The 19,267-nt window shown below is 38.1% G+C and overlaps 1 protein-coding gene across 1 annotated transcript; it reads right to left on the bottom strand.

Moving 5' to 3' along the window:
* Window positions 1-10,778: 10,778 nt before the first annotated feature.
* On the bottom strand, window positions 10,779-11,174 carry LOC145007377 (putative mitochondrial protein AtMg00820). The gene has a single exon (XM_078966324.1). It carries the CDS (start codon window positions 11,172-11,174, stop codon window positions 10,779-10,781), a length of 396 nt encoding a protein of 131 aa, XP_078822450.1.
* Window positions 11,175-19,267: the final 8,093 nt, after the last annotated feature.

Raw genomic sequence — 19,267 nt, 5'->3', positions numbered from 1 at the left:
GAGAGCATATTGTAGAGAGAGAAACTAGAGAGATGAAGTGAGTGTGTGTGTGAATGTTGTATTTGGATTCTAATCATCAAATAATACAAGATTCATCAACTTCTTCTTCTCCTTCTCTTATATTTTGATTTGACATCATCTGTTTGATTGGGATTCTGAACCATCAAACGGATCTAATTGATACTCAAGCATTTTGGGGACTTACAAGTGGTATTAGAGCTTCGATTGTATGAATCAATTTTGTCAGACCTGGAGCTTATTTGACCTTATTTTGAAAAGATTTTGGCGTTCTTGGATAGATCTCTGAAAAATAAGGGGGTTTTGTTCTTTGCATTTTTCATAAAAACGAGTTTTTGATCGAGATTTAGAGGAATAAAGGATGAAAACGTCATTTTTTCGTGAAGCTGTTGAAGGTGTGCGGCTCGATGTGTGCGGCCGGCTCGGTGTGCAACCACGGTGTGCGGCTCGGAGTGTGCGACGAGGGTGTGCGGCTCGGTATGTGGCCAGCCTCGCTTAGAGTCCCAAGTTCGCATCTATTACACTAAAAAAAATAAGGATCAAGTTTTGGGGTTGCCTGGGATCGAACCCGGGTGCCTTGCTTCAACAAACACGCGCCTTACCATCTGAGCTAGCTTGTAGGATGGTTTCCTCCTCCCTAATTTAATTCAAATCGCTTCTCAATCTCGAACCTAATTTCGCAAATTTCACACTTTTAACCCAAAAATCAATTTTCTTTATTTTTAAATTACATTTTCTACCCAAAAATGTTATTTTTTAGATTTTGACTTTTTACTTAAATTTTGACTTTGACTTTTCTAGTTTGACCTTTCACTTTAAACTTTGAATTTTTCATTTATCTTTCAAAATTTCAAATTTAGCTTTTCAGTTTGACTTTTTAAATTTTAAGTCAAAGGGCAATTCAAACAATATATATATATATATATATATATATAATATAATATAATATAAAATATATATAAAAAATATATATAAAATAACCTAAAAAGTATATACAAATAAATGAGTTCCACAATCATCCCGATCAATGAAGTTTCATGTACTCCATCATGTGAAACTACAATTAAATTTCTTCGTGAACAAATTGATTTGCTAAAAAGAGAATATAAGGACCTTAAATATGAAGGATATACACTTAGGAAAGGTCAAAAACCATTAAAAGCACAACTAGAAACCAAAATCAACGATTTCCGAAAACTTCAAGAAGAATATAGCAATAAATGTGAAAATTATGACTATATTAAGAGACAACTTGCTTCTATGTCTGCCGAGCCTGACACATTGAATTTTTTTTTAAAAATGTAGATTTTAATTTTAGAAAATATGATGTGTCAAGTGAGGTAGTTACCTCGATGACTGAGAAGCAATTAAAATTCAAAGATAATCAAAATAAGGGTCTAGGGTATCACAGTATTCCACCGCCTTTTAATGAAAACTAAAACCCACCACTTGAGACCAATGAGGAAGAAATGTCTAGTCAATATGGCCAAACCCCTATACCAGCTTCAGTTAAGACTATACCATCTGGGTCTACTTAGGCTTTTCAGGTGAACGTTTTTGATGTTTCTACTTCATGTGCAGGTAAAGCCGTAGAGGATGAGAACAAGGAGAACACTATTGAACAATCCAATGACTCCTTGAACTCTGAATATGTTGCTTCTAACTCAGTTACTTCTGATCAACCTACTATTGAGAAGTACAGGCCACCCAATCAAGTGAAACAGCCTGCTTGCTGCAAGTGTGTATGTGGGAACAACCTGAAACAAGGCAAGGGCACGCCACCAGGGGCAGGAAGAAACAACTTCCCAGTGAAGAAAAAGACTTGTTTTCACTGTGGAACACCTAGACAGATTACCCGAAACTGTCCAAATCTCGCATACGTTCCCTACTATGCACAAGGGTAGCAGAACGCGCCAAGAGGGATATACCCCAAAAGAAGCCCTTCAAGGTTAAAATAGTGTAATGGCGACTGGAATGCCAACAATGGCAAGAGTTCAACTCCCTAGGGTAAGAAGGAAAATTTGGCCAAGAAGTCCAATCCAAGAGATGCTCCAGTGAAACAAAGACCGGTTAGGTCAAAGTCATCTCAACGGCCGACATCAAGTTCAAAATCAAGTGCTGAGGCACCCATCAGATTGAAAAATAAATGGGTTAAACCCAACTACAAATGGGTTCCGAAGGCTCAATCTCCCAATTCATCTAATGCTTCTAATATTTTTATATCTTTTGTTTGTGATAAACAGGATATGTCATGGGAGACAGTATTGTGAAAATATGACAAAGGAAAACCCAGTTTCAAAATGGACTGGGTTCCAAAGACCAACTGATCCCGCTTTGTGTCGGAGCAGCTATGGAGGCATATCATCAGATTTTAGTTTGTTTATAGTGGTTGTTCCAGGCACATGATTGGAGGCATCTCTCAATTGTACAAGACTCAGAACATTATTTGAGAGTATGTGTCTTTTGCAGGAAAGGAAGAAAGGAAGGGATCATATAGGGTTTGTGCTTAACGAAGAAATAATTTTTGGATCTAATATGAGGTTATGCATGCTGTTCTTAGACCTTCTAGATGCAAATTCAATCGGTGACTTTGTTGGATTAATATCTAAGTCCATAACTATAACTGGTGAGACTTGACCCGACCCGACATGGTCCATTTGGGTTGCATGGCATCATGCATTTGGATAGACTATTATGAGAGAAATAACACTTAAGGTTTGTTAATATATTATAAACTCTAATATATTAATGAGATTATTTAATTAGTATTGATCAAGAATTAATCTAGGATTAATTAAGTGATCAAAAGAAGACTATTTAAATATATGGGTTGATTGTGTAAATCATCCATACTTGTATTGTGGGCTAATGCTTCATGGATTGTCAACATGGACTAAAACCTAAAAGATGCTCCATGGTGTATTTGAACCCATGGATCCAAGGAAATGGAAAGCAATGACAGTTAGGGTTTACCCTAATTGTCACTAACTATATAAGCATCTTATTGTTGACAAAATCGGCCACTATGTGTGTGAAAATGAAGGGCTAGCTGATTTTTATGAAGTGTGGATTTCTCTCTAATCTATTCCATGTGTATTTGGTGTTGTGTGAACCATTTGAGGTGTCACACTTGGGGCACTAGGCACTCAAGCTTCATGAAGACATTCTACATAAAATAGGTATGTAATTCTAACTTGATATATTCATATGAATCAATGTTATTATGCTGGTTAGGATGAATACCTGGGAAAGTTCATATTTGCATTTATAATAGAGAAAACATAGATCCAAGGTATTTAGGGTTGCATGTACACTTAGCAGTGTTAGAATTCTCAAAACCCAACAGTGGTATCACAGCCATGAGTTTTTTTTTTTTTTTTTTTTTTTTTTTTTTTGTTATATTGATGCAAATATTTTATTTTCAAGTTGGAAAAAAAATTGGCGTTTGTCAAATTTTAAGATAATTACTTGTTTTTGTGAAAAACTAATTATTTATAAAATTTGAATAACTTGCTATATGATTTAAACTAGGTCAAATTTAGTAAAAGATAAAATGATATGATTATTTTATTAGTTTTAAAAGTTTGATCTAAAGAGTTTTTTGAAACCTCCATAATTTATGAATATGAAAAGGTTTAAAAAAATTGATTCAAAGTTTTTTTATGGAGTTACAAAAATTGGTGTTAATGTTTTAAAGAATTCCATAACTTGTTTTTAAGTTATGGAACATGAAAAGTTTCATCGTTAAACAAACATTAAACTCCATAAGTTATGGAATCCAAAAGTTTTTTTTTTTTAATTATTTTGATCTTATGAGTGGATTTAGATTAATAGAAAATTATGTGATAATATGTTTTCAATCCATTTTAATCTAAGAGTTGATTCTAAAATGTGTTTTTGTAACTTGTCCTCAAGTTACTTGAAAAGTCATAGTTAAGTTTCTTAAAACTCTTAAAAGTTGTAATAGGTTACAATATGAAGAGTCTTGTCCTCATTAAATGGTTTTATGACTCCATAACTTGTCCTCAAGTTATAGAGGTTCAAGAGTCTCTTCATCAAATAAAAAAAAATATAAAACCTTAATTAATTCCATAAGTTACAAAATAAAGAAAAGTTACATTCTTTTATTAGTTTAAAGTCTTCCATAACTTGTCCTCAAGTTATGTATTGAAAAAAAAAACTTTGAGACACACTTGAACGAAAGTTAGAACAAGTATTTAGCGGAATAGTTAATCTTAGAGGATCTATAAGCTCAACAATAATATTATGTTAGATTGTTAGAAGGTTAGATATTTAGATGCGGAAAATAAAGAAAAGTAAATGACAACAATTGTTATATCAAGTATACACATAAGTTGATTCATAACATGGAATGCATTCAAACCAATGTTAGTGAGTGAGATCAAACTTCGTGATTAAGTCACAAAGACTTGCTCCGAAGAGTGATTGCAATCTGATATGTAACAGTTAAGTAGTATGGCTGAGTAAGAAAGAGATAGAAAGGATAAATCAAGAGAATATGTATTAGAGTGAAGATGCGTGTTTGATACAATGAGCATGGTCTCTATTTATAGACATATAACAGTTACAACAAAAGTTCTCTATGAGTAGCCATGCAAGGTCTAATCGATAATAGAGATAAAAGTGATAAGACAATAAAGACTAAGTACAAAATAAAGACTGTTGTCCCAAGGACTTCGGTTATGGATGGCTGAAGTAGAGAATCTGGGCTGTGACTGTGGTGCTGACTGCGGTAGGGAGAAGTTCAAGAGCCTCACTTTTAATGACTCAACAATTTCCCCCTAAGTGACCTCTTTAACTTCTGATCATTTATCAATATGAATATATTTGATCAAGATTCACCAGAACTTCCTTACATTCTTTAACCAGGTGATTCTCCTCAGGATCTTAAACTTGACCTCTGCGGTAGTGAATTTGGATTTCTCTACTGCAATGCGGCAAATGTCAAGCTGCTTCCTAGTGAGTCGATGCATGGCACTTATGGGAATAAAGTATTTGACGTTATCGGTCTTCCTTTTGAAAATGATGCCATGTTCTGGGAAGTTTGTTGCACCTAAAGATCTATCAGCAAAGCCTTCGGTGGGCATCGGTGTGGGGTCGAGAGGTGGTAGATCAACCTTCTTGGAAACGATGGGATAGATATCCTCATCAATTTTGGCAAAGTCGTACACGGTTTCCATCAAGAAGTTGTTGGACCAATCAAGTGCAGTCTTAATTTTTGGATGTTTCTCAGCCTTGTTCTGAAATACTTTGGCTATAAGAAAAACTTTTTCTAGGTTCATGTTGGGAAAATCTGCTTGAGTGCGAATGTAGTCATGTCCCCTTTGGGTGAGAGTGTACTGATAGGATTTTGCCTTCATAAATCTCCAGACTTTGTAGTTCACAACTGCGGATGGCCGGGAATTGGACCATATGTGCTCTATGGGGGAGGCATGCTTAGCATAGAATTATGCAAGTCTCTCAAACTCCATAGGCAATCTCTTGGCTTCGGGAAGGCTTTGGTCAAACTGCTCAAATGCCTTGAAGTATCTGGCATTGGGCGAGATGGGAACATCCCAGTAGCCATCCAGAGGAGGTTCTACGTATGTGAGGTGGGGAGTATAATCTTCATCTTGCAGCCTCTGGTGGGATTGACCCAAGAATTGATAAGAATTTTGTCCATGACCGTATCAAAGCTACTTAGTCTCTAGATTTCTTCAGCAAGTTTCGCTGACCTCCAGTCATTCTTCTTTTGGGTTTTGGAAGGGGAATCAGTTGAGCTTGGAGAAGACATGTGTTCTGCAAGAAGTTTGAAGTGTGGGGGAGTTTCAGGTTTTTCTGGAATAAGGGGTGGAGAGTGACGGGATGGTTGCGGTGATGGGATTTTCTCAGTGATGATGGGAGGACTCTGATGTGGAGTTGGGATTTTTACAACAATAATAGGGGGAGATTGATGTGGTGAGATTGAGCGATGGGAGTGATGAGAGTGATGTGAATGATGAGCTTCTTCTTCATCATGATGAGCTTCTTCTTCATCACTTCCCCCTCTTAAGGAATGCATCCCCCGAAGTTTCCTCAAGCCAAGAACGAAGGCCATCGAACTTAGAGAAAACTTGTTGGAATTGGGATTTCATGGCATATACCAACCGCTGATTGTTGGGAATTGAAGGATTGAAGAGAAGTTTATGGATTTCTTTGACCAGAAGAAGAATCTTAGGACCATGGAAGCTGGTAGTTATTGAGCGCTGCAGCCTGTTGATGGTGGATTAAAGAACAATGATTGCAAACTCATAAGCTGAGTGAGTATCAGCAATCAACCTTTTAGAATTGGGAGCTTGATCCGAGATGGCTACCTAAAGATCCATCTTTACTGCAGTTACCTCATAAATAAGTCGATCAACGGTAGCCACAAATTCCTTGTGGTCAGCTTTGTGATTATTGTCAAAGGAGTGGATCCCCATTTCAACTTTCAATGAGATACGCTCAGCTGCCAATCTTTCACGTTCTTCTAGTCGCTCAATACTTTCAACAAGCGACAGCGATCCTAGAATGTCATCTGGTTGCGGTTGAGTTGTCTTGACCGCAACCAGGATTTGATCAACTTTGGCCTGGAGAGATAAGAACTCTTTTATGGTCACCACATTCTTCTTCTTCTTCTTGTTTGGTTTGGAGGTGGAGTGGTGGGAGCCACTTGATTCCTCACCTTCATTAGACATCATTAATTCATCATCTGAGGGGGGAGGGTTTGTTTACCTCTTGGATGTCATCATTATCCAAACCAAAAGTGGGAGCGGAGCTGATTTTGATCTCGGATCCTTCATCTTTAGAAGCTTCAAAAATTGGAGTAGGAGGAACTCTTGATGCTTGTTAGGCAGCTGCATCTGCCTATTGTTGTTGAAGAGATGCAACCATTTGATCCACCCAACTTTGAACTTTGAGGATGGTGGCTACGGTATTGGCATTGTTGATAGCATTTTGCCCAATACTTGGCCACGACTTGGAGTTCTTGTTCTTTCTGTTGTTGCTGCTTGATTTGTTGATCTTTATGGGCTTGGAAGGCCCTTTTGAAAGCTTCATACTTCTTGATCTCAGCTTCGGTAGTTGGTTGATAACGGCTCCAAGAATCACTAGAGTCACCACCGTCAATTCCTTGAGTTCACACCAAGGGGTCCCTTGGGTTCACGGATCCTTGCACATTAGTGCTCACCGTGCCTAAACCACCTGAAATAGATTTAAGCAGAGTAGGATTTCCTGAGCGTCCTTGGTCTCCTTAACCCGTGGTCAAGTCTGGCCTCAGCTCAGTTCTGACATGGGCAGAAGAAGCACCATGCGGTGGGGAATGTGTTTGCAGTGTTTGGGTGGCAGATAAAAGGATGGAGTTCATCTCCTCAGCAAAAAAGAAAGGCAGTCGGGAAGCCCTGGAGACCTTAGGGCGAGAACCAGAATCATCCCTTTGGGGTGATATTGGTGGGGTATCTCCACGATGTGATGAAACAGGCTCACTTGATGAGCTTGAGTGGAATTCGATGGCTGCACTCAATGGGTCTGCGGGAACCCCAAGGACTACCGAAGCCTGTTGAGAGGTTGCGGTATCAGTCCGGTCACGCATTGGGCTTGTGGTAATGGTTTTTCTCTTTTTGAGAATGGCGATAGGTTACGCATCCTCACCGGAGTCACTGTCAGATACAACGACCGTTTTTGACTTACGCTTCTTTGTGGGTGCGGTTGCCTTGGGAGCATTCTTCTTGGGAGTTGGAGGTGTTTTCTTTGATACTAACCGTTTTCTTCTTCCAGAGACATTGGATAGAGTGGTAGAGGAAGGGGTTGTGGTACCTTCAGGAGCAACAACTGCAGATGGAAGAGGCGGTGTAGGTGGGTATGGGTCAATACCCTCCGTAGCCTCTATGTGGTCAGAGACATCAGCAGTCTAAAGACCAAGTGTTGTAAGAATGTAGGTTGGGAGTCTGCAGATAGGTCCAAATGGATTTTGATTAGATGAGGGAGAGTACCTTTTGATATCCTTGGTGATAAAGAAGTTGATGTCGTCTCCAATGTTAATACCTTCATCCGAATGAAGATCCAAGATGCACAAGGACCAAAACCTAGCAAAAGTGAGCTTGGTTGGTTTCTCCTTAGGATTTTCCTTGGGAATGTACTGCAGGAAATCATCCCAAAAGATTTGGTCGTAGTTGACATTGTAGCCGCTGAAAATGCTCCATACAAGTTCCAGTAGTTGGAGACCCATATTATCTATGCCTCCGTTTCTACCGGAAAGACTGCTGATGACATAGTGGCACACGTATTGCCACACTGCGGGCAGTTCGTTCTTCTTGAATTCGCCGATACCTTTAATCTTCTTTTGGTATCCCATCTGATAGAGAGCAGATGTGATGTCAGCCATTGAAGGGGTGAAAAACTTTATGGATGGGTGAATCAAAAGATTAATGGCGTTAAGAAACTTCTCTTTTGACAGTATAACCAATGAATCGTCAACTAGGTTGAGATGAACTTCTTGGAGGTTGTTGAGTGGTCGATATGCAGAAAAAAGCGCATTTGAAGAGCGTAGACAATGGAACCACGTCGTTGAAAGCATCGAATGGACCATACAATGGATGATTCTGTAAGAACTTGATCATCAACTTGAGTGGGGCATTGTATGTGGAATGATCATCGAAGATTGCTTTGAAGTTACTGGAAGCAATTGTGGGAGAGTGTGTGGGGTTGGAGCTTCGAGATCCAGAGGGCTTAGCTTGTTTCTTTGATACACTTGATTTCACCATTGTAGAAGATTGAGAATGTGTGAGAATTAGAGAAGCTGTGATTGTAGTGAGTTTTTGAGGGTTTGAGGGTTCTGAAAGCATAAAGTGTCAATAGAGAAGACGAAGGGTTTATATAGGGGAGAGGATGAACTGTAAAAGGATTTTACCCTAGGTAAAAAAAGATAAGACTAAGGTTTGTTTTGGGGGGGAATCTCTTGGATTAAGATTTAATCTTAGCCACATAAAAACAAAACGGTTTCTAAACGATTTTGAGGATTTTCTAAAACTGCTAGTATTTAATGAAATGTCAGCTTCCGGCACACGTGTGGATAGGTAGTGAAGGTTGTAACTGATGGGATGTTCTGGGTAAAGGAAATGACAGTTTTGGGATGTGTTTATGGAAAGCCAATGTTTTTTTTATCACACCTAATATAGGTCTGACACAAAAGTTTTTAAGAAAAAGAAAGATGTCAGTTTCTTAAGGAATGTTTTTTTTATTTAATGTTCTATTTAATGAAGAGTCATTAAGTAGCACACTATGGTTTATTTTTTTAAAAGTTATTTATTTATTTATTTATTTATTTATTTTAAGAAAAAGATGTTGCAGATGGACTCATTACTACGGATGGATCCTTTGATATTGCGAATGATCACGGTAGGAGAAACTAAGAAGAGCACTTGAAAAAGAGATTAGTAATAACAAAAAAAGACCAATGAGAGGTAAGTATAATATATGGCTGCACTATATGACTGTAGTTCACAGGATATTCCAAAACCATTTATTATAAATATCTTTCATTTAGAACAACAATGGAGACCATGAATGGTCCGCGGAGGCTATCAATTCTAGAAGAATTAAGGGTCCGGATTCATCATTCCTAACATTTGTAAGAATACATTGAGTTTGGTAGAGTCAAGTGCTTTTGTAAACACATCAACAATCTCTTCAGGTGTAGGCACAAAGATGAGTTCAAAGTTACATTTCAGAATGTGGTCTTTGATGAAGTGATACCGAAGTTCAATATGCTTGGTCTTTGAGTGATGGATAGGATTGTGAGAAATCGCTATGGCACTCTTAGAGTCGCAATAGATTGGTATCCGTAGCATTTTGTACCCGTAGTCCAACAGTTATGTTTTCATCCATAACACTTGTGAGCAACAGCTGGTAGCAGCCACATATTCAATTTTTGTGGTAGACAATGACACACAACTTTCTTTTCTCGAGGACCAACTGACTAATCTTCCACCCAAGAATTGACATCCACCAGAGGTGCTTTTCCTATCCAGCTTGCAACCAGCATGATCAGCATCAGTAAACGCTTGAAGACTAAAGTCATTGCCCGTAGGATACCATAGGCCAAGAGACTTGCTTCCTTTTAGGTATCGAAGGATTTGTTTGGCTGCGGTCGTGTGAGACATTTTTGGATCAGCTTGATACCTTGCACATACACCCGTTGCAAACACTATATCCGGTCGACTAGCAGTTAGATAGATGAGAGACCTAATCATGCCTCTATAGGTATTGTGATCAACAGGTTCTCTGGAGGGGTTAACAGAGATCTTATAGCTGAATGCCAATGGTACCTTAGCTGAAGAGCAGTTATCCACTGAGTATTTCTTCAGCAGCTCAGAGGTATACTTTTCTTGATGGATGAAGATTCCTTGAGGAATCTGTTTAACTTGGAGTCCTAGAAAGAAGTTAATCTCTCTATTCATGCTCATCTGAAATTTGTTGGTCAGGAACCTAGCAAAATCATCCACCATCCTCTGATCTGTGGATTCGAAGATGATATCATCCATATATATTTGTACAAGCATCAGGTGTTCACCCTTTTCTCTTCTAAATAAAGTGGGATCAATTACTCCTCTTTTAAATCCGGATGAGACAAGGAATTCAGAGAGAGTCTCGTACCACGCTCTTGGGGCTTGCTTCAAGCCGTAGACTGTTTTTTTGAGTTTGTAGCAGTAATCAGGAAATTCTACACTTTCAAAGCCTGGAGGTTACTGAAGATAAACCTCTTCCTTTAGTTCCCCATTAAGAAATGCACTCTTAACATCCATTTGATGAACTTTGATGTTTTTGTGAGCTGCGTATGCAAGAAAGATTCGGATAGCCTCCATTCGAGCTACCATAGCATACGTTTCAACATAGTCAACACCTTCGAGTTGACTATAGCCTTTTGCAACTAGTCTTTCCTTGTTTATGAATACGGATCCGAATTCATCAAGCTTGTTCTTGTATACCCATCGGGTGCCAACAATGGTGTGACCTTGCGGTTTTGAAATCAGTTCCCACACACTATTTCGTTTAAATTCTGCTAGTTCTTCCTGCATCGCAGAGATCCAATCATGTTCTAATAAGGCTTCTTTGATTGATCGAGCCTCTATCGAGGACATGAATGCTGAAAAGTGGCAGTGATCGGATAAGTCTTGTGAAGATTTGGTTTGAACGCCTACCGATGGATTGCCAATGATCTGGCCAGGTGGATGGTCTTTCGTCCAAACATGAAGATGTGGTTGAAGATGATCAGTAGCTGCGGTAGAAGTACCATCTTCAATGTCAGAGGATTCAGAAATAGGGAACGGCAGTTCCCCCTAGACTTGAGAACAGCCTGCTGATCCTACGGAGATGTCTTGAATTGTTGGTGTTGCGGTAGAATGAAGTGGTCCCTCCTAGGCTTCAGATGGGATTCCTGTCGGTATTGAAGGATGTTCCCCATGGATTGATGGGAGAGTCACAATTCTTGGATCAGATCTGGTATCAATAGTTTCTATGTTTTCATCATCAGAGTCAGACGAGACATTTGATGGTTGAGATACCCTACGGATGGACGGAGATGCTTCAATTAGTACTTGAACCTCGATGGTTTTAGTATGATCTGGAGTGGAGTTTTCCCCGTCAACCGGCAAGGTGGAAGTACCTAACGTCACACCATCAGAAGGTGCAGGCCCAGATACTTCAGCAGGTTGTAATTGAGCTTGTGGAGAGACCAGAACTTCAGATAACTTGGCAGTCTCTATGGGATCAAAAAGATCATCATAGTTAACTTTACCTATAATTAGAGGACCCGAAGTATTAGAAATATCAGATTCAAGAATTGATTTTGTTTCAGAGGAGGGAGCAGCACTACATACATAGGAATCATCAAACTTCACGTCAATGCTTTCAACTATTAACCTCGTACGTTTGAATAGAACGCAATATGCGATCTTATTGTTTGAATAGCCTAGGAAGATGCCTTCATCAAATTTAGGAGCAAACTTGTTGAGATGACTTTGGTTGTTGATCACGAAGCATCTCCAGCCAAAAATGTGGAAGAAGTGGACATTTGGTTTTCGGTTGTTGAGACCTTCATAAGGAGTTTTGCCAAGACATTTGCAAACTATGTCGCGGTTCTATACAAAACAAGTTATGGCCATGGCTTCGGCCCAGAAGTACAGAGGTAGATTGACGAAAATGATCATAGCTCTGGCTGCCTCTACCAGATTTCTATTTCTTCTTTCAACAACACCGTTTTGTTGCGGGGTATAAGGAGCTGAGAAGTTATGACTTATACCCTTGGACACTAAGAAATCATTTAGAAGATAACTGGTGAATTATGTGCCGTTGTTACTGTGGATGCATCGCACTGGTAGCTTGATTTGAAGCTCGATATCCTTGATGAAACTGATGAATACCTATGGTGTTTCTGACTTGAGTCGAAGGAAGAAGACCCATGTAAAACGTGTGAAATCATCCACTATAACCAGTATATATTTCTTGTGGTGAAGACTGGCTACGGTAGATGGCCCATAGAGATCGATGTGGAGTAGTTCCAATGGATCTGAAATAGAAGAATCGATCACGGATAGATGACTTTCCTTTGACTGCTTACCACACTCACACGTCGGACAGAGTGTGTCATTGTGATACTTCAAAATGGGGAGACCACGGACTAGTTCCCCTGTGGCCAAGTTGTTGATCTACTGAAAGTTGTGATGAGCAAGCTTGCGGTGCCAGATCCATCTTACTTCAGATACAACTTTTGATAGAAAGCAAATTTGTGCTTTGCCAATGATCAAAGTGACGTCCAGGGGGTACATAGTACCTTTAGATCTGGACTTAATAAGGCAATTACTTCTATCATTCGTAATTTAGTAACATAATTGATCATCAAATTCAACTCGATGGCCTGCCTTACATAGTTTTCCGACACTTATATGATTGTGCTTTAGACTTTCTACATAAGCAAACTTTTGAATTGAGAAGTTTCCAGTAGTAAGAGCACCATAACCTCAGATAATCCCACTTGCATTGTCTCCAAAAGTGACATTACCCCCATTGAAAACTTTCCTGAAGTCCCGAAGGTATTCCATCCTTCCGGTCATCTGCAAGGAGCAAGCACTATCGATCAACCATTCATCTTGTTGATCCTCCTTGCACAAGGCCTGCAAAATTAAGTGGTTAATTTTGGCACCCAAGCGAGTTCGGAGCCTGGAGTAACGTACTTGTTTTTAATTGATGCATGATACAAGGTTGCAGGGATAGGTTTCAGGTCAACTTTAAACCTAGTCCTAGGTGTTTGTGATTTTTTGGAGTGTTGTGAGATTGAGAGTTGTGGCGAGTTTTTTGAGGATAATAAGATTTGTCATGAAGATTAGACTTTTGACACTCACATTGACATGCCGATTTTTTGTCATTTTTTCTGACATTACGCTTGGTCTGTGATTTTAAAGAAAAGTTATGCTTTTTTTCAGTCCGAGGTTTGTAAGATCTAACATCTCTATTTGTGTGTTTTGAAATAGTGGACATTGCAGTTCTAGCAGGTGTATTGACACGTGCAAATCTGTTGTGATGTGATTTCTTAAGCTTTGGATGTGACCGTTTGAGTGTTGGAGTTGGCAAAATGCCTTTCCATTTTTGAGCTTTTGAAAGTGATTTTGAACAGGTTGGGGTAGGCAAAATACCCTTCCATTTTGGATCGTCTGATGAATAGACTTGAAATCCATTGGTTCGAAAAGACTTTTCCTTTTTTGAAATTGTGTCAGATGATTTCTGAGTAGATTTAGAAACTATGACATCCTTTCCTGTTGCTTTCATTGAAAGAGTTGATTTCAAATGATAATTTGAGAAAGAAAGTTTTTCCGGACTTTTGGATTTGGGAATTTTAATAAAATTCTTTTGTTCTGAATAAGTTTCCCATTGCTTGCTGCGGGAACGAAATTCCTCTTTGAAAACTCGTTTTGCTTCTGTTTTAGGTGAACCGCAGTTAGTGATATTTAATTGTGGTTTCCTCAAATCTTTTGAAGGTTTAGAAAAACGAGGACTTGCTTCATCCGAACCGGAAAAGTCAGTTTTTTGAGAACATTGACCTACTTCAAAATTTTAAATTGGTAATTCATGATTGATTGGTTCAAGAGTCACTGAACTTTTGACTGTGGTCTGCGGTGTATTGCTGTGAACAACCGCAGAGTAAGTTTTAGTGAGAACTTTACTGGGACATTTAACACTAGATAGAGGAACTGATTGCGGATCATGACTGCAGTCAGAGAAACTACGGTCAGACCGCAGGGATGGGAAACTCGACGAGACTTCAGTATTTTCAACAACAATTTCCTCATCAACTGCGGATGATGTTTGAGAATTAGGATGAATTGTATCATCGACAACACTATGAAATTCAGGGAGAATTTCCTCGATAACACAGTTATTGCTCAGATCATGGAGTTTACCAAAATGAGTTTGAATATCCTCAAGAAATGTTTTGTCATTGACCGGAAATAGAAAATTGCGGTCAGGTGGGACATAGGGACGTTCAGGGGTGAACCGGGGTGAGGAATCCGTTGCGGTTGGATATCCATTTGATCAACCCCAGTTGAAGGTATTATCAACATTTCCATTATTAACTAGATTCTCAATGACTTCACTTTCATTAAAAAGCTTTTCAATTAAAAGATTTAAGCGTACAATTTCACTCTGTGCTAAATCTCTCTGATTCAAAGCTATCTTTAGTTGTGTTTCACTTAACATTCTAGAATCCTTCTCTAACATCAAGTCCTTTTCTAACATAGCCATTTTGAGTCTCTTGTTGTCCAAACATCCTCTAACAAGGAACATCTCTTGTGATGCAATGTGCTTCTCATTTAAGGATTTATTGTAGTCTGAAATGACGGCAACACATGTGTCATTAAGTGTGTCTATGTAAGGTTGACAATCATGCATGCCACAATTGAAGGACTGAATCATAAGTTTTACCTGTTCCACAATGCTGAGGGTTCCATCTTTTTCCATATATCAATGGTTTTTCTTTAGTTGAGTTGGTCCATCTTCATCAGTAGTTCCTACCATACATATCTTGCCTTTCCCATTGTTGTGGTTGTCTTCTTCTTCATCTTCGGATGACCACACTTGATGATTTCTTTTTACTTGAGCAACATAAACTTTTTCTTTTTCTTTTTCTTCCAATTCTTGAGCCATTCGAAGATACAAGGCTCGATCTTTCACAACATTTACCTTACAGTCTTTGGCAAAGTGGTTCTCTTTGTTTCACTTGTGACAAATTATCACATCATTCTTGTCTTTCGATGGTGTACTGGAGTCAGTAGAGTGAGACTGCGGTGGTGCATCTTTAGGTTGATTTGACTGAGACTGCGGTGGAGAATGAGGATTCTTGGTGAAATGAGAGTTATTGTTTTGGAAGTTGTGGTTGAAAGGTGGTTGGGTGTATTGTTGGTTTTTACGAAATGAAGGTGGTAATCTATTGAATTTTTGACTGACAAGGGCTATGGCATTCTGAAATTCTTCTTCATCATCATACTCTAAGTTTGATTCATATGACTACGTTAGAGAGTCATACGAGGTGGGATGTGTTTGAGATGATTGAGCTAAAAGAGCAAGTAGACCCCTGAAGTCTGAACAGTCCTTGAGTACGATGGACTCCTGAGCTTGTAATTCTCCATAGAGCTTATAGAGGGACAATGAGTGAATCTTCCTATCTCCTTGAACAATCATTTTGGCCGTTGTCCAATGTCTTCCCAAACCATTCAATAATTGAAGGTTTGTTTCATGATTGCTTCTTACAATACCTGCATTGGATAGTTTAGTCACTATCAACTTGAACCTTTTGAAAGAGTCTTCTAAGCTTTCACCCGCATGAGCTTTAAAATTATTGAACTCATTGAGTGCAGTAGTAAGCTTTTTGTCTTGAGCTTGTTCGGTTCCTTCGTACAGATTCTTGAGCACATCCCATATTTCTTTTGCGGATTTGCAATTTATGATGATATCGAAGTTGTCAGGGGAAACTCCACATGATATCTCATAAAACGCTATTGCATCGTTTTCCATTTTGTCGAGATCATCCTTGGTGGGACAGTTCATGACTAGTTGACCTCCTCCTAGTTTGACAGTGGCACCGTCGGTTTGAGCAGGTGTAAGAACCAGAACATGTGGTCCTTTTTCAATAGATCGCCATATGTCTCTTCCAAATCTTCTTAAGTACCTTTCCATTCTTTGTGACCAGTGATGGTATTCATTTACAACCAGTATTGGGGCTCGATTTGAACCACCAACACTGTTGGAAACATTCAACAAAGAAGCTGATGCCATTTTTTAAGTAGAGCTTCAGTGGTATAGAATGCCTTATTGAAGAATCAGAGTTCCGATATTCAAAAACCAACCACTATGCCTTTGATACCAATTGTTAAGAGAAAAACTTTGAGACACACTTGAACGAAAGTTAGAACAGGTATTTAGCAGAATAGTTAATCTCAAAGGAATTATAAGCTCAACAATAATATTATGCTAGGTTGTTAGAAGGTTAGACAGTTAGATACGGAAAATAAAGAAAAGTAAATGACAACAATTCTTATATCAAGTATACACATAAGTTGATTCATAACATGGAATGCATTCAAACCAATGTTAGTGAGTGAGATCAAACATAGTGATCAAGTCACAAAGACTTGCTCTGAAGAGTGATTGCAATCTGATATGTAACAGTTAAGTAGTATGGTTGAGTAAGAAAGACATCGAAAGGATAAATCCAGAGAACATGTATTAGAGTGAAGATGCGTGTTTCATACAATGAGCATGGTCTCTATTTATAGAGACGTAAGACTTATAGAGAACGTTATCTATGAGTAGCCATGCAAGGTCGACTGGATAATAGAGATAAAAGTGATAAGACAATAAAGACTAAGTACAAAATCAAGACTGTTGTTCCAAGGACTTCGGTTACAGATGGCTGATGTAGAGAATCTGGGTTACGGCTACGATGCTGTCTGCAGTAAGGAGAAGTTCAAGAGGGTCACTTTTAATGATTCAACATTATGGAACTTGAAGAGTCTTTTAATTAAAACTACTTTAAACACATAAGTTCTGGAATTAATTACTTTTGAATAGTTTCAAAACTTGCCCTCAAGTTTTGGAATTTGAAAAATTTTCACTTATGAATACTTTAATTCCAAGTTAGCCATTAGAAGTTTAAAAGTTAAAATTCAACCCTTATACTTTATAATATTATAAGTTAATAATATTTAGATATATTTATATATATATATATATATATATATATATATATATATATATGTGTGTGTGTGTGTGTGTGTATGTGTGTGTGTATAAGATTAAAGTCAGTCTTATTGTTAGTATCACGAAGTCGGTCTATAAGGGGGTATAAGGTTACTGCCTATAAAATGGCAGTATAATGGGTGTCCACTCTCACCCATCGCTTCCTTGACTGGTGGAGGGTCGTTATCCGAACGGGTAGGACAAGGACTATACTTCTCCCTTCATTAAAAGTATTGATGATAAATACTAAGTAACTAAACCTTTTATAAATACCCAATCTTAGTTACTTTGGAATATGTGAATAAGGTGCTAATCTATGAAATTACACTTTGCACTTTGTTTAAGTCGGTTAGTGGAGCGTGTGTGGTTAACCGGAACACTAACTCATATTTAACAAGGTAGGCAAAGAGTAACTTAATGTTTATCATAGTATCTATGGATCGTGTGTGGTTAACTGACACATCGATTGAAGGGTAAACACTTAAAGGTAGCAAGTATATTTGCATGGTTATTCACACCTTCTTTTGTGATCCTCGACATTCCAGTGACAAAACCTGAAGGTCACACTCGAGATTGTAACATGCCATTAAATAGTTCAATGAATCTCAAAAGATCTAGGAGTTTCAAATCCAATTAAAAAACCTAATAAATTTATTTCGTTTTTTCATGGTGGAAATTGGTGAATCGTCATTCACCTACCTTCAAATATTTTATAGCTCGGATTACGGCATCCCTCTTCCAAGTTATAAAAGTATTGTGTTGGGTTCTAGCCTTAATATTTCATATTGGGTGTTATATTAAGGACTTTAAATCAACTATCTTGAATATCTCCCAAAAAGATGTCTGGTTTAGACATTTATGATCTTCTCAAATCTCTTGAAACAAGCTTTCCTAAATGAAGATGATGTCCCATGGAAATCGTACTTCTTTCACCTCCTCCAAGTTATTCTCCCTAACCCATAAGTTCTTGAAAAGTTTAAGGTCACTTAAGCCCTATTGGCAAGCAAAGGTCTATGTATGGTCACATGTTGGAGATGTAGTCACATATTGACAAGCCGGGAGAGTTGGGTGTCAGAGTCTTGAGAAAGTTGGTGGTTCAATCCCTTTCTAAGTCACATAGTGAGTTACTTTGTTACTCCTATGAAACAGACTATGACAAGACCCTTAATGATCTTATCTATTTGCTAAGATCAACTTCCTAAAACTTATGGATATTGACAATAATGACATTGGACATCCAATAAAGCTCCCTCTTTCCAATGGAAAGGGATCGGGCATACTCAACTCAGTTAACCAAATGGTAAAGAGAAGGGCTAAGTCTGTGATAGTCCCATGTTCCATTACAAAAGCGTTCATATGTTAAATTACCAAAGGAAGGGGCTTTGGTTGTGAAGCTGACAATTTACCTAAGGGTGGTAAAGTCAATAAGTTTGACTCTACTTTCAGGTAAAGTCCATTATCTAACTCTGCTAAGTTTCTATTATGAGATTCTTGATACATGATTGACTGGGTCACATGGTGATGTTTTAAGAATCAAAGAAAAGTGAAGGAACTTAAAGAAGGAATATGTTGAATCTGATCGCGTAGATGGATTTCTATCGCATAGTTTGAAGATCGGATTCTTGAGCTATTTCTTAGTAGTTATGAGATATTTCTTAGGAATAGATAACAACAAGTTTTCATATGGATTGTAAGAATAAGTTTTTCTGCAAAGTTTTAAAATAAAAGGAAATTTTTTTAATTTATTTATTTTATGTATCCTTACAATGGCGTTTGTGGAAAATTGTTGCTTATAAGATTCCGCTAATAGTAATATTGGAAAGTGGATTTCATTCTCTCGTTTGTGGTAATGTCTAAATTTACCAAATAAGGAAAGATTCTCGTCACCCAAGTTTCAGTTGGATAGAAACTTGGAATCATGCAAGTTGTAAAGCATGATGAA

This window comes from Lactuca saligna, chromosome 7 (genome assembly GCF_052625555.1).
Source record: "Lactuca saligna cultivar CGN05327 chromosome 7, ASM5262555v1, whole genome shotgun sequence".
Lineage (NCBI taxonomy): Eukaryota > Viridiplantae > Streptophyta > Magnoliopsida > Asterales > Asteraceae > Lactuca > Lactuca saligna.
The sequence above is the reverse complement of the archived record's forward strand: the minus strand, read 5'-3'. Positions and strand labels throughout refer to the sequence as shown.